The 26,590-nt window shown below is 41.7% G+C and overlaps 1 protein-coding gene across 2 annotated transcripts in view; it reads right to left on the minus strand.

Annotated features, from left to right (window-relative positions):
* The window catches only part of Syne1 (spectrin repeat containing nuclear envelope protein 1), a 454,246-nt gene that overhangs the window by 373,414 nt on the left and 54,242 nt on the right, over positions 1-26,590 (minus strand). For both annotated transcript variants that reach the window (XM_051164670.1, XM_051164671.1), the window contains exon 2: positions 11,716-11,777. In XM_051164670.1, the coding sequence (XP_051020627.1) occupies positions 11,716-11,777 (62 nt within the window). The remainder of the gene's footprint in view (positions 1-11,715; positions 11,778-26,590) is intronic.

Genomic DNA, 26,590 nt, shown 5'->3' on the forward strand with positions numbered 1-26,590 from the left:
AGGAGAAAGGGAAAGGTATTACCATTAAAACTATTGGCTGATGAGCTGGAGTACTGGCTAACTCTACTGGAAAAGAGGACTTTATTAACTAGCCCCACTGTCCCATGTGGATCTGAGCAAGTCTGGACTGTAGGAGTAGAAGCATCCTGTCTGTGTCTTTACCATACTGGCATAGATACAACTCAGGCGGGCTCACAGTGTGTTCCCTAACAACCATGTTGTGCCATAGTCCATGATGAGCATGTCACATCCTCTGCTTTAGTAGAGGTGACGGCTAAAGCCAAATTGGCTCATGGCGGTGACATAAGGATGCATTGCCAGGCTCCTGTAGCTGAGGTTGCGATGCTACTCTACGCTGTGGCTTTCTGCATAATGGCTAAGTCAGAGTGGCGAGGCCTCAAAGTCATTCTCAGGCTGAGTGAGTGCCTCACAGGACACAGGAAAACTGTTCCACTCATGGTGACAGATGACACCTATTTCAATAAAAGGCATATGAATTAGATCAGTGCAGGGGAGAAGCACCCAGAGAGAAGTGTGAAGGAAGTCAAAGGCTGCCAAAGTGAATCACTGGTCTCCTCCAAGTGGATGCTCATGGACAGGCATGTGCACACACCTCAGTATTTTCACAATGACCTATGGGAAGATAACATAAGTACTGACAGCTTGGAAAAGCCACCCAAGTGTCCAGGATCTTTCATGGGAATCTGCATGCCCCCAAGACTAACTCTAGACACTCAGAATTTCCCCCTTCATCTTTCATCAATTTCAAGAAAAAAAATGGTGGTTACGCAAACCGTGATGTTTGTATGTAATGGCATAACCGAAGCGGAACAGTATGACTGAGACCCTGACTCTGAAATGACATTTCTTATAAATAGTATAAAGCACAGGGTCTCAGCATACTGATTCTCATCAGGCACACAGCCCAGGTGGCAGAAGATTTTCCCAGAAGACACTCTGTTTCCTAAAGACAAGCCATCCTCCCCCAACCCCGTTCCAGAGCAGGCCTAGGGCAAAGGAAGCCAGTAGAGTGCTTTCCTTCTTAGACTGGGACACCTGGGATTCTTTCAACAACATCTCCTTTGGGGCAAATCTTCAAAAATTAATTTTGTCCATTTGCTCAAGCAACACCTGTATGCCTCACTCTTGGTTAGCCTTCTTGAAGCATTGTTCTGGGTGTGGTAACTAATATTTGTGCTATTTCTCCCTTCCCACTGGATGATGAATTTGAGTAAGTGACTTCTGTAAGATGGGACTGTACCTGGTCAGAGGAACCAGATTATGTCTTTATACCAGTTCAATTATTACAATTTTAACTATGCTAAAGTACTGATAACCCAAGATTGGCCATTTCAAGTGTGTAGTTCAGTCATCAGATATTCCCATAGGATTGTGTTTTCGATCTCCAACTCTGTCCTCGTCTTGCAAAGCTGAAACTCTAAACCCATTAAGTAACTTCCTTTTCCTTCCTCTCAGGCCCTGACAACCACCTCCTGTTCCTCTTCAATGACTTTGACTGCTGTTGGTACCTCCTATAAGTAGACCGATGACATATTTGCCATTCAGTGACTGGCTTATTTCACTTAGCACATGTCTTCAAGATTCTTTTACTTAGCAGCAAGTAGAAGAATTCCCTCCCTCTTCTTCCACTGAGTAAGATTCCACTGTTGGTACACACCATATTCTGTAAATATAGTCCTGTCAGTGTGTTGTTTTGACCTTCTGGAAACAGTTGCAAATTGCTGCCATCAATTAGGGGTAATGATACATCTTGACCCTTTGGCTTCCCATTCTTTAAGTATAAAACCAGCAACAAAGTTGCTACATTATATAGTAATCCTGTTACCAATACTTTGAGGAAGAAGCCAATCCAGTTTTTAAAAATATCTTATTTAATTTTTCATTTATGTGCATTGGTGTGAGGATGTCAGATCTTAGAGTTACAGACAGTTGTGAGCTGCCATGTGGATGCTGGGAATTGAACCCAGGTCCTTTGGAAGAGCAGGAAGTACTCTTAACCACGGAGCCATCTCTCCAGCCCCAAACCCAGTTTTTATAGTGGTTTTGTTAAGTAGGAGAAGAGAAACCTACTTTCAGCACGACCAGAATGCTATTAATACATTAGTGAATTTTGTGGTGGTTGGGATGTAAAATTTCTCCCACAGGCGCATGCAGTTGAATACTTGGCTCTCAGATGTAGGGAGGTTATGCATTTTTCAGGTGTGGAGTCTTAATGGAGGACACATGCCATTGGGAGCGGGCTTTGAGAGTCTGTAGCATTGTCCTACTTTCAGTTCACTCCTACTTCCTGTATGTGGCTGAGATGTGGTCTCTCGGCTTCCTACTCGGGCCGCCTACTCCCAAGCCTCCAGGAACCATACTCCAAAATAAGCTTTCTTCCTTAAATCGCTTCTGGTTACAGTATCTTATTACAGCAAAAGAAAAGGAACTAATGTCAATATCTACATATCTTATAGACTTCTTGAGTCTTTATTGATTGATGTCATAAAGTTATAAAGCAGAGTTTCAGCATTAAGGATTTAGTCTTAATGCAATGTAAAAAGTGAAAAAAAAAAAAAAAAAGAAAGAAAGAAAGAAAGAAAAAATTCTGTCACCTTCCAGGGCCACTGTCTTTGGTCATCTACTAAGGATTTTGTTCTCCATGGGCAAAGGGTTGATCGAATGATTTATTATGCCATGAAATGCTAGGGTATGTCATTTTGAAATGATGACCACATTTCCTATGGTTAATATCACTGATTAGTGGAGATTTAGTGTCATCAGTAAAGCTGGACTAGAAAATGTCTAAGGGGTAGCCCATGTCACAAATGAAACCTTCTTTAGGTGGGACACAATTTATAAACAGGGTCAAGGGTTGCTAAGTAGGATACAAGGCCATGGCTTAGTGTAGTCACAGTGCTGCCTTCTGCACAGGGTGTCGGAATATGCGAGGAAAAAGGATGAGTCACGTCTTATTCTGGGTCTTATCCCTGAGCCTTCTGTGCAGACCATGGTCCCTCATCCCCAGGAACAGACAAACCGCTACATCTGACTTACATAAGCCTTAGGTAGGGATATAAGCTAAGGGAGAGTACAGCGGATACTTTTCCCATCCCAGAGCCAGGCAGAGGGAGCCCCATTTCCTGATGGTTATCTTCAGGGTGGGGCAACATGTAAAACAGGAACAGAGAGAAAAGCGGAAAGGAAAGAGAGGTTGACCAGCAGATGTTGCGTGAGTTACCTCTGGAAAGGTCGGCCAAGGGCCCACTGCACTACAGTTCAACAAAGTACCAAGCTAGTCTTGGACCAGATTAATCACGACTGTGTTGACCCCCACAGGCAGAACTAACTGAAAATAAAGGGACATCTGAAAGACCTTGCCATCTCATTCTGAAAACAGACATTCCCCGGAGCTCCACAAACAAGGTGAAGTGATTCAGACATTTTGCATGGGTCTGCTTCTCACTCAGTGTTTTTACGGAAGCGCTCCTACTGTTATTTTCCACCATTCTTTGCCACATGTGGGAAGATACTTCCATTCTATTTCATTTCCTCTATGGAGAGCATAGCCGTTTCCACTTCCTCCATTATTTAATTCAACATCAATTAAAGGCCCCAAAGACAACAGCCCCCTACGGCCCAGTGTCAAATCTGCCAGAGAACGCTCTGCAAGTAATGAGCTAATGGTACAATAAAATGGCTTCTACCGTGCACACAGGGTAAGCAGGTTCATCATTTCTTTCCTCTATATAGTAGACTAGTGTTGTACTTGACACCTGTCTATCGGGCACACCCAGCTCCTGATGATCCATCCACAAACTGTACTGGCTTCATTTTCAAAGCTCATCCAGAATCCTGTCATATGCAGCCACCCACGCTGCGGACAGAAATCGGTTTTCTTTTGTTCATGGTTTTGTGGACCTAGAATATAACCTAGGCTGAGAAATAACATTCCAAGTACATGCCGATATGTGAATATGATATAGTTTTAAAGAGGAAGCTTTGCCAAATTTTATCAAAATACTCATTAATCTCCATAAACCTTGGTTATTCGTGCTCTAACAGTTCCCAAGTTAGTGAATGTGATACATTTTGAAACGGGTTTCTTTTGTAACCATTTAATTGAATATTCAGAAATAATTAATTTTCAGTTCGACTCCTTTAGATTTATTAAGGTATAATAGCTAAAGGTTGAATATATTTACAATTTATTCTTGTCTTGCTTTGGTTTGTGCCCATATCCTAAAAATATTAAAATCAAGCTATTTAAAATATTCATGACCTCACATAGGTACTGTAGCTTTAAGAAAACAAGTGACGAGTGGGCCGGGTTATGACATTATGTTGACCCACTTCCTTTGCCATCTTCTTGCATGGTTGACTAATAGGCCCACCAGGGTGTATGAAAGGAAAAGGATGGGAGTATGCACATTTATGTAATAAGCTGTTGGTGGGAAGATAACTGGGAAAATTAAAGCAGCCATTAAAGTGATGTTTTATATCAGTGAAAACATCACTTAGTTTAATTAGCACAGATTTATAGAGTTTCAACCTGGAAATCCTAAGTTATCTTTTTAGAGTAATAATGCTATTGAACTTGGTATAAAACCGAAATGTATTCTTAATTGATGTCTTCTGTACGATGTTACAATTCCTCACAGTGTTTGCCAAAGACTTCAACTCCCATTACTTTAGAATGTTGCTGTATTTGGAAAGAGGGTCTTTACAGAGCTTGTCAAGTCAAAATGAAGTCACTAGCATGGACCTTATTCCAGTGTGGCTAGCATCTTCATATGAAGAGGCAATTGGAGCTCAGGTCATGATATGCACAAAGGCAGAGACTGTGGTGTTGCAAGCCCAGACCTTCACCATCAAAAGTTAGACAGAAGCAAGGACGATGCATCCCAGAGTCTCAAGGCACTGATGGCCTTCTTGCTCCCAGAATGTAACACAATACATTTCTCATTTGCTCTGTGAACAAGCATGTGTGTTGGGGGTTGTGGAGGTGGTGATGTGTGTTTATGGTGTGTGTGTGTGTGTGTGTGTGTGTGCATCTGTATGTATGTTATTAGCTTGCATGTGTGCACAGGTGTATGCAAGTGTGTGTATACACATGTGCACATGTGTGGAGCCAGAGGTTGATGTCAGTCTCTTTGCTTACTCCTCATCTTTCTTATTTTTAAGACAGGTCTCTGTGTCAACCTGATTCAGGTAGACCAGCTAGTCAGTGAGTTCTAGGAAACCACCTGTCTCTGACCCCACGGTACTCAGGTTACAGGCATTTAATGTGGTCAGATTTTCCCATGGTTTCTGGGTGGGAAGTCAGAACTCAGGTCTTTGTATTGGGTGGCATGCACTTCACTCTCAGGTCCCTATCACTGTATCGACTTCTTGATCTTAGTAGATGCCTAATACACACCTGATGAGTGAATATATAAATAAAGTACAGATTCAAGTACAGCACAGTGGTCACTGCTTGTTGAAGACAAAATGTCTGTACCCAATTCCAGTTTATGTGCTACAGGTTGACTCTTCTGTGTGGAAGCAGGTTGGGGGTGGAATGCTGGGAAACAAGAGGAGATCATGGATGTAGGAACCCTTGGAGGAGATTGATGAATATCCTTATAGCAGAAGGAAGAGGGACCAGCATCCATTCTCTGCCCAATGAAGACAGAAAGGACAGCAGCCGCATAAGCTAGAAGATGACTGTCACGGAGGCTGAGCCCCACCCTCACCCCCACCCCTAGCCCCTTGACCTTGGGCTCCTTAGGGTTCATAACTGGGTAGTAACTGTTGTGCATGCCAGCCTGCCTATGCTATTTCCTTACCATCGCCAACCTGATTGACAACATCCATGTTTAGGAAACTCAGGACAAACCTCAGCTTTGTTGTTCGCTGAATTGCCAAGCTTATTAAGTAATTCTAAGCTTCAAGTACTTCGCCTAGACTTTGATAGAAATAACACACGTGGTTGTCGTGAGAATTAAGTAAAACGTCAATGGCTGAGGCTCCATAGTCGGCGCATGTGCGCTCGGCCCCCGGCAGCACTGCAGTGTGAAGTGGGACTTCACGACGCATGCCTACAAGCTAAATGCACATCTGCCACCTCAGCTTGAGCATCTTATCTCTAAAAATCGCTGTCAGCATCAGGACGATGAAAACCACTCCCTTTGGTTAGCAGAATTAAAGAATAGAATGATATAGTTCCTTTTTTAATCGCTAAAAAGAGAATTAGTTTCCTCACATAAAGGAGGAGTCTCATCCTGGAAAAAATGATCAGTTTCATGAACCCATGCACTAGTGAACTGAGGGCAACAGTACATGGCATCAATCATCTGTGCTTTCCAATGGTGCAGATAACTGCAGAAGCATAGAGTCCAGAAACCAACACAAGAAATGTACAATTACACATACAACTTTGAATAATTTACAGCTGTGTACTAAAAATTATACACAGAAAATTCTTAGGTTTTCTCCCCTACCTCTTTAAGATATATGAGTTAATAAAAGTGTATTTTCAAAAGTCATGTGTGCCCTTATATACATGCCATCTTTTCATAATAGCTAAAAAATAAAAAATTGTGATAGCAGACTGGATGCCTGCCATCAATAAAAGAGCTGATTATTTAATTATAAGTCATTTCTAGCACTACAATTGAAGAAAGCAGAAAAGAAAGGAAGGAAGGAAGGAAGGAAGGAAGAAAGAAAGAAAGAAAGAAAGAAAAATTCCCATTAAAAACCCTCTGGGAGGGTGGGACTGGGAGGTCAGAGGGGATGGGGCTATGGCCAAGATGTAGAGTGAATAAATAAATAAATAAAACAAAAAAAATCCTCCTTCTAGGACAGAGGAACTCAGCATGTAAGGTGCTTGCCTTGTGAGCCTGAGGACCTGAGTTTGATCCCTAGTGGGTGTGACAAAGCCAAGAGTACTGGGGGCACTGCTTGACAAAGTTCCCGTGTCAGGACAATCATGTGTCCTGAAGACACTGCTTGACAAAGTTCCAGTGCCCTGACACCTTAGATTGACCCTTTACCCGCCCCTCGATGGAAATTTCTTACTTTTAAAAGCCTCTCTCCAAAGGTTAGAGTGGGACTAATGTAACAAAAGCTGGTGCTAATAAAAATTAATAAAACTAATAGTGGTTCCCTGGGGAAAACAGCTGTGCAAAAAAATTGAGTCTTCCATAGAATCTATTTAGATTTACTTTTAGATTATTAATGATATTAGTAAGCATAAAATAGAGGATCTGAGAAATTGTTTAAAGAGAAAAACTTAGGGAAGTTTTGAATGCTGATAAGCTCTAAATTTTGAAAGCTTACAAGCTGTAACTGAGCCACTAGTTTTTGGCACAGCCATATCTAATGCGAACAGCGAAGGCCATAGAGCCAGCACAGCTGGTTGACAAAGCTCCAGCGAAGCCGAGCAGAGTGATGCAATCACTGTGATAAGGCCCCCTACTTTTTGGTCTTGATGTCTATGTGTCACATGTTTGGAGAGCCTCTATTATTTGTACAATTTGGGGATATCGGATTGATGGAGATCTTCTTATGAATCATTTGTGTCCTCTTCCCGAGTACTGCTTCCTAGCTTCCCCAGGAATGTCCTGTCCATCTTAGCCCTCCCACCTTTAGGGAGATATCTTTATCCTTATGTCCTGGAGGTTGTAAATCAAATAATTATGCCGGAGACCGCCTTATGAGGCTCTGACTCAAAGACACTCTTTGGCACATCAGCCCCTGGATGTTCCTTACTCAGGAACAATATAATAAAAGTGAAATAAACTTATAAAGGTAAAAAATAAAAAAATATATTAAAAATAAATAAATAAATAAAAATAAAGGTAAAAAATATCTGACAGTAAGATAGAGAAGTTGGCAGCAGATCAAATTAAAAGCCTTTTCCTTATAATGATGGACAAAGAATGGTGTGGGTAAATGATAAAAGAAGAAAATATTAAGGCCTCCTTTTCTTAGAAAAAGATAACTCACATAGGACCACGACGCTGTCTTATGACGGAGGAAGGAAGAATACCAACATTAGATATTTAAGTAAATTCTGGAAGCATATAAAATAGAAACATTGTATTGTGGCAGAAATTGAATAATAACTGTAGTAACTTTGGTCGGAAGATTGTTCTTGGGCCTCTGACTATTAAAAGTTAATAATGCACTGCTTGGGACATGACAATTTGCCCAGGCTGGCTTAGAGATTTTCTTTCTGTCTAGTGCCCTTGAAACCACAACAGCCACCAACCTGAGAACAGGCTGTCATGTTTTGACAAACTATGCCCTTGAATCTTCAATATTGTTAAAAGTTGAGTTATGGGGTTGATGAGAAAAAATGATTGCAAAAGACAATTCTGTTTTGTCATGGTTAGTCAAGGATGACTAAACTTAAGACCGAGCAGAAGTTACAACACATGTTTGGGCACAAAAATGACATAGTCTATGTTTTGGACCAGCATGCATCCATCCCTGCCTGCTGAGCTTTGTATAGATAAAGAAGCACTGTGTCCTCCAGTCAGTCAGGCTCCCCCTCGCCTCCCTCACGTCCCTGTTCCTTCCCCTGTTGCTCTCGTGTGCACCCTTCTTCAAACCCTTCCCTCATCCCGGGACAGGACCCCAGCATGGGTGTATTAACATCCAGCACGGCTGAGTGATCTTTAAACAGAGCTGGGGATCCCTGGAGTTCACAGACCAGCCAGAAATAAGATAAAGCTTGGATCTTTCAAATTGTCTGAACCAGTGACCTCTGGGATCAGTGAGTGATCCTGTCTGAAAACATAATAGGGAGAGTGGCTGAGGGAGCACACATGGCCTTCTGGCCTTCACATGTACACATATGCCACACAAACACACACACACACACACACACACACACACACGCACACATCACACACCACATACCCAGGCACCCACCACACACAGACACACACATGACACACCACACCCCCAGACACCCACCACACACATCACACACCCAGATACTCACCACACACAGACACACACATCATACACCACGCACCCAGACACCACATACCCAGACACACACCACACAGACACACATATCACACACCACACACACACATCACATGCCATACATACACACATACACACACCACACAGACACACATATCACACACCACACACACACATCACATGCCATATACACACACATACACACACCACACAGACACACATATCATACACCACACACCACACAGACATACATATTACACACCACACACACACACACATAAACACACCACACACACACATCACATGCCATACATACACACATACACACACCACACAGACACACATATCACACACCACACACCACACAGACACACATATCACACACCACACACACACATCACATGCCATACATACACACATACACACACCACACAGACACACATATCATACACCACACAGACATACATATCACACACCACACACACACACATAAACACACCACACACACACACACACATAAACACACCACACACACACATACACACCACACCACATACTACATGCATACACACCATACACATACACCATACACACATCACACATACCACACACACACAACACAAACACAAACACAACATACATGACACACATCACATACCATACAAGCACACATAGCATACACACACAACACACCAAACACACCACACATACCACACCACATACACTAGACACAAACACACCACATACACAATGCATACAGACAAACCACACACAACACACAGATACCACATACACAACACGTACAGACAAACCATACACATCACACACACCACACACCACACGTCACACACACATATAACATATACACACCGCACACCAAACATCACACACACACACACACACACACACACACACCCTCCTCAAATTAATCTACATAAGTATCCCTGAATATATCCATAAGTACCCAAACCTAGATGAACTCAGATAGGACAGAGGTACCAACATTTCTGTACCTCAACTCTGCATCCCTCCTCCTATACCTGCCAGGAAGTTGCCTTTTATTATATTCAATTTCCTAAGTTGGTTTTGAAGAAATAGATAATATTCTTTTAAAAAAATAGAGGCAGTTAAATTATTCTTTAAAGTATTTTAAAAATAAGTATAGTTTGTTGAAACACTAAAGATAGCAAGATACCGTCACAGAATTTAAGGTTTATTGTTATAGTTTAAATATACAAAAAATTACTATAATTGTACAAAAGTTCTTAGCAAAATTCCTGTAAAACACTTACAAATGGTATTCCAGAAATAAGTTTTTTTGTTTTTTTTTTTTCTGGCTAATTCAACACTTTTCTCCTTTCATGTTCGTTCACAAAGTAAAATGACCTGGCCTATCATGGAGCATTTAAAACTAACATTTCCATTATCGAGAGGAAAAAAAAAAAAAAAACCCAAAACAATTTTGAAGCATTGGTCATTTTTCTTACTTTCATTGGTAGCCATCAACAGAAAGTTGCAGGGCGTGTATGGAGACAGGTGGGGGTATAACAAAGGAATACCCCGCAGTTTAGCTCTTTTCCATTGCTTCATTGCCAGCTTATCTTCAGCAATTCCAACGCACAAAGCTGTCTATACTAGAAATTACTACACAGGGAGTAGTGGGTCTCCATGAGGAGATGGATAGGTCTTGTAGGATGAGAAAGACCAGAGCTCCTTCTCTGTCATCCATGTGAGGAGATGAGAAGAAGGCAGCAGATAGCAAGCCAGAAAGGCCTTCATGAAAAAACAAAACAAAAGAAAACAACAAATCTTTGCTCCCTGAAATTGTGAGACAGTAGCACTCAATTGTTGAAGCCACTAGGCTTCTGAGGAATATTTGAGATTTAAACTATAGCAGAAGTCTCCCAGAAAGATTTGCCTAATGTATTCTGGTCACCACTCTCCTCAGCAGGTCATTAGCCGGATTCAGACAATTGTCCTGGCCTCAGTTGAACCTATTTTTTCTTAAATATAATGTCTTTTGGTTTGTTTGTTCTCTTTCTCAATTAGCAATGTGGGGGAGTAATTTCACTGTGACATGCTACGTTTGAAAGTCACATTGTGACATGCTACATTTGACAGTCACGTCATATTAACATACTCATTCAAAGACAGTACCACACGAGGAGGCGCATTCACCTGCCAACCTAAGGTAGACACTCTTGGATGACACGATCACCTGCCAAACTAAGGTAGACACCCTTGGATGACATGATCACCTGCCAACCTAAGGTAGACACCCTTGGATGTTTGAGTGTTTCTAGTGTCCTGTTACCTAGGTTACATTTTTACCAAGCTCCAAGGTCCAACAGTCAGGACCTACTCAAATAAAGCACAGTGCAGACTGTTCACTGCTGCTTTCTGTATTATCTCAACTGACACAGCCAAGTAAAACCCCAGTGTGAAGCCTCTCTCTGACACAGTACACACTGCCGTAGAAGCAATGATTGAGTGGATTATTTTTCTCAAGGCTCATAAAAATTACATAAAATAGTGTCTCTTGGACCAGCTGTCAACTCATTTTCCCCCCATAGGTGGTTACCAAACACCACTGTTAGGGAACAGCTTGCTAACCCATAATACCACCAACATCATGATCAATAATGATGACAGCAGCCTTTATAATGTGCCCCTTGTGGGCCTCATGGACACAGAGCTCCATAATATGAGCCTCTATCACTGGGTGGTTTTCTTTACCTTGGCCAGGTGGGAATTGATCCATTTTGTGAAGGTGCGTTTCTGTACAATCTCTTGTTCATCTAGAATGAAAAAAAAATTTTTTTTTGATTAGATAATCTGATAGGTTACAAGGTCATATTACCAAATGTTTGGTTATATTCCTTTAAAAGAGATCATAAAATATTTTATCTTCTAACTCAACTTACTAATTGTTGCCAAGTAAGAATAGACTTGAAGAAAAGTAAAGGCAACCAGGTGACATCCAACTGCAGCTGTTAGAAAACTGTGTGGTCCCTCTTGGTAGTCATATGAATGAATACAGACACATAGAACGGAATGCACATCCCGTCCTTGGGACACACACACTTGTCTCTCTGAGATAGAACTGGGTGATGGTGTTACCTAACGGAAGCGGAAAATGCTCCAGAGACTGTATAGTGCTACTATAACAAAATTCCAAAAGATGTGACATTGGCCTTGGGACCAGATGATGGAAGGAGGCTGGCAGGGCCTAGATGAGGAGCTTCCGGAGAGAGATGCGCCCTGTGTGTATATGTTCTGTCACTCATAGCACCTCTAATTGCTGTATCAAGCTATAGATCCCTGAAGAACTCTGAAAGCATCAAGTGGCTTCTTCTCGCTGCATCTTACAGAACACTAAAAGAAAGAGAGACGAACCTAGGAAGGGACTGATTTGCTTGCAAGCACAAGCTAGAAACAAAGGCAGCCCAAGCTTCAGTGGGTTGTGAGATAAGATGGTTAACTTTAAACCCCTTCCCAGATCTAGCCAATGGTCAGAATATTCTCCACAGTTGAGTGGAGAGTGTGATACGACTTTCTCACGTACTCTGGTGCCTCACATTTGACCATGTCCCCTGGAGGGGGAGACCTGGTGGCACTCAGAGGAAGGACAGCAAGTAGCCAAGAAGAGACTTGATACCCTATGAGAATATATAGGGGGACGTAATCCCCCTCAGGAACAGTCATAGGGGAGGGGAATAATGGGAAAATGGGGGGGGGGGGAGGAATGGGAGGATACAAGGGATGGGATAAACATTGAGATGTAACAAGAATAAATTAATAATAATAAAAAAAAAAGATGGTTAACTATTCTTGATTCTTTCCAGGAAGAGAATGAGCAAAGGAATAGCCTTGGGTAGAACAAAGCAAGAGTGCACCTGTAGATTCCATGGCTAAGGACTCAGAGTCGGATGGTTTTAGACCCCCCTCGTACATGAGCTCACATTCACTCTTTCTGTGTCTGGCTTATTTCATTTGATGCACTATTGGTCAGGATCACCCTTGCAGCAAATGGCAGCGCTGCTTTCTTTTTACGACAGAATAATGTTTCCTGGTTTTCTTAATATTACTGAAACGGTAATGAAACTACTACGGCCAAATCAACACGGGGAGGGAATGGTTTGTTTGTTTTACACTTCCACATCACTGCTCATCACTGAAGAAAGTCAGGACAGGAACTCAAACAAAGAAGGAACTTAGACGCAGGAGCTGCTACAGAGGACACAGAGGGGTACTGCTTACTGGCTCGCTCCTCCTGGCTTTCTCAGTCTGCTTTCTTATAGAACCCAGGACCACCAGCCCAGGGATGGTACAACCAACAATTGCCTGGATCCTCCCACATCAATTACAAACTAAGAAATGCCCTATTTCTCAACTGAGGCTCCCATCTTTCGAGTGACTCTAGCCTGTGTTAAGTGGACATAAAATTAGCCAGCACATTTCCTTTATCCATTCATGAATGTATTATTTTTTATTTTTGTATGATTTCACATTACATACATATGTCAAGTTATCACACCATACACACATAATATTTCAATAATACTGGAAAGTAAAAGAGAGAATTCAAAAGGTTTTGGGTATCACTGATTTCACCAGACAAACCAGCTTCTGGGAATCTCCAAGATATTTTCCCAAGCAGACTCGCATATAGCCAAAGTTCCTTTCAAACTTTACATTTGGAAGGGGCATATGATGAATTCCAAACATATTATTTTAGTGCGTCAACTTACACTAAAGCGACAGGACAGTTCAAATGAGCAGACGGCATCAGACTCTTGACTTTGCACTGGGATAACAGCTAAGAAAACCTAAGTTGCAGCCAAGAGCCACTCTTAACCAGGAAAGTGAGGCGTGTCCTCGCCTGTAGGTTACGGCGGTCGCAATGCATCTTGGGGAAGCGTTAAAGGACTCTGAATGTGACCTCTACCTTCTCTCTATTTTGTTCATTCTAGAACAGAAGTCCACACTACAATTCCCGGCCTGTCTCCTCATTGCGTGTTAGACAGATGGGGGACAGATGACCACTTTATCTTCCAGGTCTCTGGAAGTGAAGGAATTAGCTTGGCGCCTTGTCTGTGCCTGAACCTGATATGGACGACATAATCTAAAGCTTAGAGCTTGATACCAAGAGTCATGGCAGATGACACTTTGGGGATCTTAAAGGAAACTTGTATTTTACACGTAGAAAAATACAAATAATAGTAACCTGAAATCGGGTTTAAATTTTAAGCCACAAAATCCTGTGGCTCCTGGCTGCATCCACCTTTGTAGTATGAATTTGTACTTCCTCCCACCAAAATTGATGTTTTCCTTCCCTTGAGTTGATCTCATATTGTATTGGTGGGATTAATAATGCAGCAAGAATGACTTTTTGTTCTGACTCCAGGCTCTAGGAGATCAGCCATCCCATCTTAGTGTCCAAGATCTTTGCTGGAGAATTACTGTGTAAGAAAAGGAGTTGACGGCAGAGGGCTGAGAAGAACAGAATGTCACATCTTGTGGTCAGAGCCAATAGTCAGATGAGTCATCTTGGATGCTAGAGTTCAGCAAATGCTGCAAGTGAATCCTTGCAAATGCCCAGAGAAGCCAGAAAGCCTGGGCACCTGATAGTCACTGTCTCCCACACCCTGACAAACTTGCGTGCATAGTCTTCATGGGAAGAAAGCTTTCTCCCAGAGCTGTATCCCAAATAGCTCACTTCTTGTCACATTGTTTGGGTAGGTGTTCTTTGTAAGCCTGTCCACATCGGCTTGGAAGTTAGCCAGCTGGGCATACTCTGATCCAGATGTGAGTTATTTTAATGTAATTTTCTTCTTTATGTATTTTTTTAAGACAGAGACTCGTTATATAGTCCTATCCAACTGGGTTAGAACTCACTCTGTAGATTAGGCTGGCCTTAAACTCAGAGAACCACCTGCCTTTGCCTCCTGAGTGCTGGGAGGAAAAGCTTGTGTCACCATGTCCCGCTGGTCACCATTTTAAGGCACAACAAATATACATTTTACTTATGTGACAGATCCATTAATAGACAAGTGTAGTGTGTGTGTGTGTGTGTGTGTGTGTTATGGTGTGTGTGTGTGTGTGTTATGGTGTGTGTATGTGTGTGTGTGTGTGTTATGGTGTGTGTGTGTGTGTGTGTGTGTGTGTGTGTGTGTGTGTGTGTGTGCGTTTTCCTTCTGTGATGAAGAGATTCCAGTCCAGGTTTACTTGCTTACTTGCATGGGCTCATCCTCTTGGATTTTGGTGTTCTGGTGAATAAATAATGAAGGAACAGGACACTGAAATTACTGCACATAATACCCAGCAAGAACTAATGGTCAAGTTGAACAGAGGGGAGAGGGAGCAAGGATCAATAGACTTCCAGAAAGAGGGGTGCCCTTGAGGGGAAAGCAAGCAGGGCACATTTTTAGGACACTGCACGCTCTGACTACTGCTTACACTCACTTTCAAGTAACTGTCAGCAAAGACAGACTTTTCGTAAGACTTTGGGAATTGGGGTTGTATTTATTTCTTCAGTGTGTAAAGCCAGTGACTAGATCAAAAGACCCTGGTTTCGTTAAAATCCCATTGCATCACATAGTCGTACCCATCACTTTAGTGGAAGGCTCACAGCATGAGGAGGGTGTAATCATCAGAGTCCCTGAAATAAGGTTTCTTAGGCCAGAACTGTTGACATTATGAGCAAGATAAAATTGTTGTGGCAGGGGCTGGAGAGATGGCTCGCTCAGTGGTTAAGAGCAGTGGCTGCTCTTCCAAAGGTCCTGAGTTCAACTCCCAACACCCACATGGTGGCTCACAACTGTACCTGTAGTCCCATGGGATCCAGTGTTATCTTCTGGTGTGCAAATGTACACGCAGGCCAAACTATCCATATACATAAATAAATAAATCTTTTAAAAATGTTGTGGCAGGTTGTCCTGGCCATTACAGATGTTTGACGGCATTCCTGCTCTCTGCCCTTTAGATGCCAGCAGCACCCCAACTCCACACCACTCTAGCCTGGTAACTAAAGGCAATTTCTACTGGAAGTGTCCCGGCTAACAGCCACAACCTAAACTATGCCTTGTGCATCTACATCGACCAGCATGAACCCTGACTGTTACTGTTAGGATATTTTTTGAGATAAAAACTCCGTGAGTAGGTTTTTTTTCTATTTAATTTAATTTCATCTCAAACTATCATATTATGCTATTCCTACAATAATCTGTTTATTTGAGCAGAAATCTTTGATCTTATAATACGTTGTTTGTTTTTCTGTGTGCGTTATTTTTTAATTTTTAATTATATATGTATATATATATATGTATGTGTATGTGTATACGTATATAAAATGTTGTTTTGCAAAAGGCCAAAATTCAGTGAATCTAAGAACTTTGGTGAAAGTTATATAGAGCTAATACAACTTTATCTAATCTAATTTAAAATTTATATAAATCTGACAAACTCTGCCAGCCAAATCTAATCTTTTATGATAGAAACAAAATGGGCAGGGAGAAGGTATATCTATCTTAATATTGTGTTTGGTTTATGCTGCTATTATAAATTTTTAAAATATATTTTCTAAAAACACACAAGACAAATTAATAAAAATATAGTTGATAAACTTGAGGTGGTTATTGTTAGCTAAAAATACATTCTGAACTAATTATTATAACATTCTCCACTTGTCATTCTCAGTGCAGGAAAATTATACAGCATTATATAATTATATACAGCATAAAATTATGCTCAGCTATGTGTGAGAATTTTTTTTCTTTTCTTTTTTTTTTTTTTTTTTTTTTTTTTTTTTTTTTTTTTTTGAGACAGGGTTTCTCTGTGTAGCCTTGGTTGTCCTGGACTCACTTTGTAGACTAGGCTGGTCTTGAATTTACAGAGATCTGCCTACCTCTGCTGGAATTAAAGGTGTGCACCCCCACACCTGGCTGAGAACGCTTTCTTATTTGAAGAATGCATTTGTTAGGGGGGAGGCAGTCAAGCACAGAAGGTTTAGTAAGGACACACACAGGCCAGACGGTGTGCCCTGGGTGAGGTGCAGGCATGAAGCTATGGGGAAAGACTTGGATCCGGTGGGTGACCTTAATCTCTTAAAGAGGCACACTAGCTAAAACCTGAATCAAAACTATTTGTAATTGTAATTTTTATCTGATTTAATGTTAATACTTTTCTCAGGCGTATAAGTGTCTTTGGTTCCCAAGGGCTGCCACAGACTCGGAGGAGGGCCATACATACTAAATGGCATGGGTCCCATGTGACAATTGGAAAATTCTAATGATTCTGGCGTTGGAAACAGAGCTGATTGCTTAGCTGTCTTCATAAAGTACTACGTACGGAACAGTGGTAGAGGTGTGTGCTCAGAAGAAACAGTCATAATACAGAGATGGAACCGAGACACAGAAGCCAAAAGGCAGATGGCAGAATCTTCTGTGGCAGCTCCTGCTCAGAGCTCCTTCAATGCTTCTTAGGTTTAGAGAAAGATAATAATTTGAGGCTGTTTCAGCAAAATTTTTATACTTTTGGATATCATTTATTTATGGATACAATTGTGCTGTAGCTTTTGCAAAGGAAATGGCCACATAGTGAGACAATCTGAATGCTTTGTGTCTACAGAACAAGCAAACTGACACATTCCTGAATATTTGTCTCATTTGATCTCTCAAGCAAATTGCTGAGCACAGCAGAGCGGGTGCTGTGAACCCTGAAGCCGGATATAAACAAGGAAACTAAAGCTGAGTGGAGGTGACGCAATAAAGATGCCACTTTGGACTTGGAGGGACTGTGGTGAATGAAATAAGAGACAAGAGCCAAAGCGCCCTGTGAACTCACTCACATGGGAATAGAAGGAAGGTGACTTCATAGAACCAGGTAGAATGGTGGTTACCCCAGGCCAGGGAACATGGTGGGAAGAAGGGGTCAGAGGTTAACAGGTTCATGGGTCATAGATAATATGGATGAATTTGCGGGTTGGATGGCACTAGAGCGTAACATGTTTGATAATAATGCATCGTACCCTAACGTAGCTGAGGGGTTCATCTGAATGAACTGCTTTATAAGGAAATGACAAAGAGCTAAAGTGACCTATATGCTAAGTGCCCAACTTTAGCCAGTATCCAATGAATGCACACATCAAAACAGAGCCTCATAAACATGCAAAAGAATCATGTATCAGTCAAAAATAAAATTAACTTTAAAAGAGAAATAGATAATTATGGATGTAAAGAAAATTATAAACAAAGATATTTATAAAATCCAATGAAGTCTAGAGAATAATAAAATTTACAGAAATCAGCAGTCAGGTGTTCAGGCTCTTGCACTAAGTTAACTTTAACCAGATACATAAACCGATTCTTCGGTTTGCTGAAGTGACAGATTTTCCCATGTGGATCAAACTGACGGGGATGAGTTTGCGTTCCTGAGGTCTAGCCTGGGAGACAGAAATCAAAAGTAACTGCAGCATAGTTCAAGTTTTGTATGGAAAAATAAAAATTAGCATCTGAACAAAATGCATTAGCAGGTTTACAAAGAAAGTTTAAAAAGTGACTGTTGCTGGGGTTGAAGACAACGTGGATGTGGAAACTCCCCCACAAGCTCCACCGTGTGCCAGTATGAAAGCTACGGGAAATGCTACTCCTACAGCTGAGGGGAAGTTTTCCCTATTCAGTTCCACAAGAATGCCATGAAGACAATGGATCCTGGTGCATTTCCAGTTAGCATGGAGGCTACAGAAGAGATGGACCATTCTGCCTCATGCAAAACAGTCATTCTGCAAACAGACGAATGACGTCTGATTTGGCAAGAAAGAGACCACAACTATGGAACCTCTTTTTCCAGTTGCAAGCTCTCAGCAAGACCAACACAGTGAAAGGACGTGGCATTAAAAGTTTCCTAAAATACTTTGATATCAGCACTTACTTCAACATGAATGCACCAACATGCTACAATTTGGGCTAGTGAGGTGGCTCCGCGGGGAACAGGTGCTTGCTGCCAAGTTCATTCTTCAGGATTCATATGGTGAAAGAGGAGAATTTATCCCTTAAAAGTTGTACTCTGGCCTCTACCCATGTGCAGTGACGTAGGTGCCCCCATCCATCCATGCACCCAAAATAAATAAATAATATATGAAAGGCTATCTGTGGGTCAGAATACAGTGTTTTATTTTATGTAGGCAAGAAAAGAGGAAAATGATGCATCACATTGTCAGGAACCTTAGTACCTCAAAGTCAGTGTAGTTTTTAAAAAACCTACGAGCTTAAAGAGCTCAAGTTGAACATCTCAGTCTCAAACAATTCAGTCCCCGCATGTGCGTTCAGAAGGCTGCTGGAGGACTTCACTGGGTGGCAAGTCAAGTAATGACCACCAGAGGGCACTGTAGCTCGTGGCTGCTTCAGGGTTGCAGTGACAAGCAACTTGTTAGTGAGGAAGACTCACTGGTTCCCAGGGCCCTGTGCCAATTCTGCTGGCAGGGACTTCCCTGACAGATAGCATCTGCTATCCCTAGTGGGTCCCAATCAAAACATATGCTTAAGTAAGCTTATTTGTAATGTACGTGTGGTATAATATAATTCTATCATCTAGCTAGAACCTATGTGGCTGGCACAGTGCTGCAGGTAGTCATCTCTTCCACTTCTAATTTGCACACTGCAAACACTCAGTGAGGCGAGATCCACACCAGGCTCTCCCAATCAGTCTCCCGCTGGTCGCTGGGAGGAAATGGCACTCCTTACTGCTGAGTCTTTTCCTACTAGATTCTGAGTAAAGGAACGTGTTGAAGGCATCATGAGGGGACAACCGAGCCCTTCCACCCCACCCCCCACCCCCACCCCCCGCCTAACTGCATACACTAAGATGCTGGGGCTAGCAAGGCCAATCAACTTGCCCAAGATGGCACCAACACCAAATGATGAGCCACACACATTTGTTTACACCCTGATCCTCCCCTGCCCCCCCCCCACAACCTGAGTCTTCAATCACTTCATTCTATTCTCATGGACAAGTTGAAAAGAGTAGTTTCCAAAATATTTTGAGCTGACAACAGGCAAGGTAGACCCTATTCTAAGCCTAGAGATGGGGTGCCGAGAATAGTGTCCCAGCAAGTAAATGTTTTAAGCCAATTGATAAGCAAGTCATGCGAAATCCTTCTAGCACGCTGGCCCCCTCTCCCACGTTAGCAATGACGTGTCTAGATCCCAGCTGAGAGGTAGATTTGGCTGCTCAGCTAGGCAGATAGATTCCGCCATTGTTCTGAGCTACAGAGTGCCCTGCCTGGCGACACTTTGACTTTACTTCTCTCATTTTTTCCATCCTAATGGTCAGTCTATCCCATGGCTGCCCTGGGCCCCTCAACAGGAAACACAGTGCAACCAGATGTTCTTAGAAGTTGGCTCGCATGGGAATCCATGGTGAAATTTCCCTTCCACACAACCATGTCTGCAGCTGCCTCATAATCGTGTGTATCTGTGGAGACACTGTCTGGGAGAAGAGGGAAGAGGGATGTGCTCTCAGTAACAACTTTATGGGTATGAGGGAAACAGGACTGCATTGTTGGGGGTGGGGAGGAGGAGAAGCCAAGCTGAGGTGCAGTTTTACCCCTGAAACTGGGGTAGTATCGAGTGATGTTCTCAACAGGAGCAAAGAACAGACACTTTGCAGCAACCGGTCTGTGGGAGGGGCAAGGCTGATTCCTCCAAGGCTGATGGTGAGGTCCTGAAGGACTAATCTGGTAGCTTCAGCAAGATGGAGAATAAATGCCTCCAAACTGAAGGGCACAACCCAGGATGTACCAGAGAATGTCAGCTGTGTGAGCTCCAGTGTTCGCTACTAAGTCCAAAAGACAAAGAGGAGTGCTGCTCCCATTTGTTGCATGTCACATTAGAGACTACATTCAGAGTGATTGCCCCCAGGGATGCTTGGCACCAGAGCCAAGCCCTTCATCACCAGGAGACGCTGCCCCCTCTACTTATTTCAAAGCGAACAATGTCTCCAAGGCCCTCTTTGTGAGTCTTGGATCCAAATGAGTGCCAACACATTGGGTGGAGCAATCAAAGGAGACGGCCACACTGTCAGGAGCCTGGGCTGCCAGTCACGTCAAGTTGCCCAAAGAGGCCAAGCACATTAGTTCATTTACTACTTGGAGCCTTTCCTTGGTGATTTATATACTTCCTAAGTCTAACCAGTGATGCATTGGTGTGGCATTTCCACACCACGAGCCAGCCAATGCATCCTTCGGAATTCTCCCACCACCAAACACCATCTACTGCCGCCCTCCCCCAGGCCTCTATATTGCCACCCATTCGTGCTTGATGGTCAAGTGATGCCCCTCTCTGAGCTTAAAAATGTGATCATCCGGGCTGGAGAGATGGCTCGGCGGTTAAGAGCACTGTTTGTGATTCCAGGGGACCTGAATTCAAATCCCAGCACCTACATGTCAGCTCACAACTGTCTGAAACTCCAAAACCTGGCACCCTCACACAGATGTACATGCAGACAAAACATCAATGCACATAAAATAAAGGAAAATAAAATTTAAAGATAAATATTAAATAAGTAGACAAATAAATAAATGTAGTCACCCAGGAACCCATGGAAATAAGAACTGAGAAATGCCGCAGAGTGATATGCAGGCAGAATCTGAACTGACATGTGTTTTTAAATTTATGTGTAGTGGGGTGTGTGTGTGTGTGTGTGTGTGTGTGTGTGTGTATGTGTGTGTCTGTGTATGTGTGTCTGTGTGTTTGTGTGTAGGAATGCGCTTGAGTGCAGGTGACCTGCTGAGGTCAGAGATATTAGATTCCCTTGCGCTGGAGTTATTGACCATTGTGAGCCTACATATGGGTTCAGGGAACCAAACTCTGGTCCTCTGGAAAAGCAACAAGTAAGTGATCTGACCTGCTGAGCCATCTCATCTCTCCTTCCTTCCTTTCCTCCTTCCTTCCTTTCCTCCTTCCTTCCTTCCTTCCTTCCTCCCTCCCTTCCTTCCCTCCTTCCTTCCTCTGGTTTTAATTGTTGATCTTTTGGAGACAGGTTCTCACTGTAGCCTTAGATGACGCAGAACTTGCTGCATAGACCAAGCTGGCCTCCAACTCACAGAGAACCTCTTGCCTCTGCCTCTGCCTCCCCTGTGCTGCAATTAAAGATGGGTCCCACCACATCCAGCCTGCAGCTCTACTTTTGTTATTTTAAATCACATTATGTGAGTTTATCTGCATGTGGGTATGTGGACATGACTGAGGGTGTGCATGGAGGCCAGAGATGTGGGGTTATTCTGGAGTTAGAGTTTCAGGTAGTTGTAAGCCACTTGGGGTGTGTGTCTCTGTGTGTGTGTAGGGAACTGAATTCTGCAAAAGCAATGGTCTCTCTTAACCACTGAGTGACCCTTTCAGCCCCTAGGAAGACCACTTAATTAGAATATATGTATTTTTTTACCTTCAACTTACTTTACCTACCTTTTTCAGACCCATCACTCTCTGCTGTATTAAACCAGCTACTTTTCAAATCACCTGGGCATAGGTGATGAGTTTAAGGCAGTCGGCAAGAAGATGGACCTGCCATCAATGCTGGTGAGAGGTGAGAGATAGAGGCAAGAGAATAGGAAATCACAGAAAGGGGCAATTAACAAAATCGCCCCTTATTCACTTAACCTATTCCATTCTTAACAAGGAAATTATTTTTATTATGAGATTTGGTTGTAGTTTTTCTTATGGTTTTTATATTTCTGTGATTCCTTTTACCAAAAGCATAAGAGGGTGATTATTTAAAAATCACATTCTTATATTTTCACTCCATCCCAGTATTTTAATGTTTTGCATTTATGAAGGCACATTATTTCATGGGAATTCTGAATGATTATAAACAAAGAATTCTTCTCTGAAATTCTACAAGAGATAAATAAATTTACACCATTTAATAAATGTGTGATAAAGACCATAAAATATGATCAAAGTACACAGTACACATGGATGAAAATTCCAGAGATTAAATAAATGTAAAAACTGTAAAAATGGTATTTTATGTGTAACCAATTGACATATTCCAAATTTTAATTAGTTCTCAAGTATATGGTACATTTTATTTAAAAATAATAAACCTGGCTGGGTGGTGGTGGCATGCACCTTGAATCCCAGCACTTAGGAGGCAGAGGCAGGAAGATCTCTGAGTCTGAGGCCAGCTGGCTAAACCGTAAACCCTGTCTCAAAAAACAAACAAACAAAGTGGGAGGCATCAGGGCAGCAAAGAACTAGTGTGTTTGTGTCTGCTTCCCAGGTGGAGGGACTGGCTCAGCTTCCATTTTATATACCTCAAATTAGCACTGAGCAGTTTCTTGTGATGCTACAGCTCCAGGATTCAGGACTGCTGTGGTGGACTCAGATCCAGTCCCACTCCAGCTGAGGCAGGCTTTCATGAATGCAGCCAAGGGTCCAATCTAGGACCAGGACAGCTGCTGTGGCATCTGAATACTTTCTATAGACCCTATTTCCATGCTCATCATGGGGGACAATAGCATAGGCCCATCTCAGTGGTACAAGGTGTTGAGAAAGCCCCTGGATGTCCAGGTAACAGATCCATACGCTCCATGATCTAACCATCAGGCCATCCTGCTTTAAGACCAGAGCGAACCCTTTAGCTGGTTTGCCTATGGGCGGGCTGAATGGTGGGAGAATGGTTCTGTCTGTGAAGACTGGAAGAGACATCAATGACTTCAATTTCTCAGGCACCAAGAGAAACACAGAAGGTTGGCAAATAATTATGTGACAGCATCAAAGGAACAAATTAAGACAATAGCAAAAATACATGGAAATCTATGAACTGCCTGACAAAGAATTCAAAGTGTTTTTGAGTAAGAAATGAGAACATTTCCAGGTAAAAGCTTAGAGACTTCATAACTTCTACCTTTCAAGAAATGTTAAAGGATGTTATTCAAGGAGAAACAGAAAGAGTCTAAAGCATAAAATATGAAACAATAAATTCACTATAAAGCTAACAGAAGTCAAATTTAGAGCACTCAGTACTGTGATGGCCAGGCCAAGGCAAAAAACTAAAATCAAAAGTGTTCAAGATAACTATGATTATAAGGTGTTAATAGTTAAGTAAAAATATGTAAATGTTGATATCAATAACAGAACGTGAGAAAAAACGCTAAAGCAAAATTTTATTATAGCCAAAGTTACAACTATAGGATGTTACATATAAATTTCATGATAATCATAAAAGAAAAAATGTATAGAATTTTCTACACAGAATATAAAGGTGAAAGCAAGCATGCCATTTGCAAGCAATCATCAAGTCACAAGAGAAAGAAGACAGAAAAAACAGGCAAAGGGGGATGCAGGATAGTCAGAAAACAACGAAGTGGAAGAAATAAGTCCCTGCATACTAATAACTCTAAACATATATAGGTTAATTTCTCTAATTAAAATACATAAAAATTATGGGGGTGGAATTAACAGATCTTACACCAGATTAATTTAAGGGTACACAGAGGCTGACAGTAAAGAGATGTATTAACCAATGCCATAGAAATTGTGAATAAAAAGACCAAGGATTGCTACATATGTCTCAAGCAACATATCATGCAGGTGAGAAGTGTGAGAGAGTACATAATGACAGTAGCATCAGTTTACTAAGAGGCTATCACGTGTCGGATATCTATGTATATGTACCTTAGCATTAGATTACTTCAATATACACGACAAACACTAATATAAATAAAGGTTAACATAAATTATATAGTACAATAATAGTCTGGTAGTGGAATTAAATACTTCACTTTTAGCAAGAAACAAGTCACTGTGATAGAAAAATAAAGAAACAACAGCGAATAACACCTTAAACCATAAACGCTTAAAAAACAGGAAAATATGCATAAAAACAATATTGAGAAAGAAAGAGAAAAACTGGATGAATCATCCCGACTAATTTCACATTATCTTTAAAACTACAATAATCAAATTGTACGCTATTTGAATAGGAACGGAAGCAAGCATGGGGGCGGGGGGGGGAATCATGTGAAACACAGTGAATTAATCTTCAACAAGGTGCCAAGAACACACAATGGAGAGGGTGCCTCTTCAATAAAAGGTGCTATGAACACAAGGTATATACATGGGAAAATTAAGGTGACTCGTACCTTAAATTACACCCAAAAATCAAATTTAAATGGAACAGGGATTTAAATGTTCCAAATCTCAAAGCCGGAAAACTACCAGAGAAGCACATAAGGTGAAAGGCTTTTTTGACATTGGTCTGAAGAGTAGTTTTCTGAAACACACTCCCCACAGCAAGAGCTGAGAGGGATTATATCAAACCACAGAGGTCCAAAACTGTCCAGCAAAATGAACAACCCAAAGACTGAAGTGTCAGCCTTTGGACAGGGAAAGATACCCAGAAACCATATAAATGCTAAGATATGTGATCTAGATGAGGATGGTGGTGATGATGATGATGAGGAGGAAGAGGAGGAAGAGGAGGAAGAGGAGGAGGAGGAGGAGGAGGAGGATCTAAGACATGCAGGAAACAGAACAACTCCAGAGTAAGAAACACACAACCTCATGCAAAAGGGGCAAAGAACCTGTGCAAATATCATTCAAAAGAGGCCATGGAGAAGATTCAACATCAAAGACACTGTAATGTTGACCTTACATGTGGGACAATGGCTGTTACCAAACAACTAAAGAGAAGTGTTAAGAAAGATATAGCAGAAAGAAATCACCTGTTTTCTTGTGGCTGGGAACGTAGCGTGGTGCAGCCATTATGCGGTACAGTGTAGAGGCTCCTCATGAAGTTTACAACTGCTCTGTATATGATAGGACAATCTCAGCTCTAAGATACACCGTAAGGCTATGAAGTCGGTATGTTAAAGAAACGGTAGCTACCCTTCCATGTTCATGTAGCCTTGCTTATGTTATGTGTTATATGTCCATCATTAAGTAATAGGATAGAGCAAACATCTAGATAGATGATGGATGTATTATCAATAGATAAATAGATATAGATAGACAGACAGATAGATGGATGATAGAGTCAACATTATTCTGACTTCATAAAGGGTAACCTGTCATTTGTGATACGAAAGAAACAGTGATGTTATGGTGAGTGAAATAAGCCAGATACAAAAAGACAAAGCTGATACAGCTTCATCTGTGTTTGGAATCTGAGGAAGCTGAACTGAAGAGGGGCAGACAGAGGAACACGGGTTACCAAAACTGGGGTTTGAGGAAGATGTAGGTACGTTTCTGTGTCCAGAGAATGAAAAGGATGTGCCGCTCTGCTGCCCGAGTGATGAGCACAGCTAGTAATTAACATTACATGCTTAAAGTTGGCAAGGGTAGAGTTCAGCAAACACACAGACACACACACACACACACACACACACAGTAACTTTGTGAGGTGATAATATGTTAATTATGCTGTTACTGATAATCACTGTTTATGTTGATCAAGTCATATACATCAAATATATACAATTTGCTGTATAAAAAAATCAGAAATAGATATAATGAAATAATTCCATTATAGTCACATAACATGAAATATGTCAAAGCGCTTAAAAGTTAGACTTTTAAAAGCCATTCTATAAGGGGGAAAAAAGAAAATAGAT

The sequence above is a fragment of the Acomys russatus genome, chromosome 21, assembly GCF_903995435.1.
Source record: "Acomys russatus chromosome 21, mAcoRus1.1, whole genome shotgun sequence".
Lineage (NCBI taxonomy): Eukaryota > Metazoa > Chordata > Mammalia > Rodentia > Muridae > Acomys > Acomys russatus.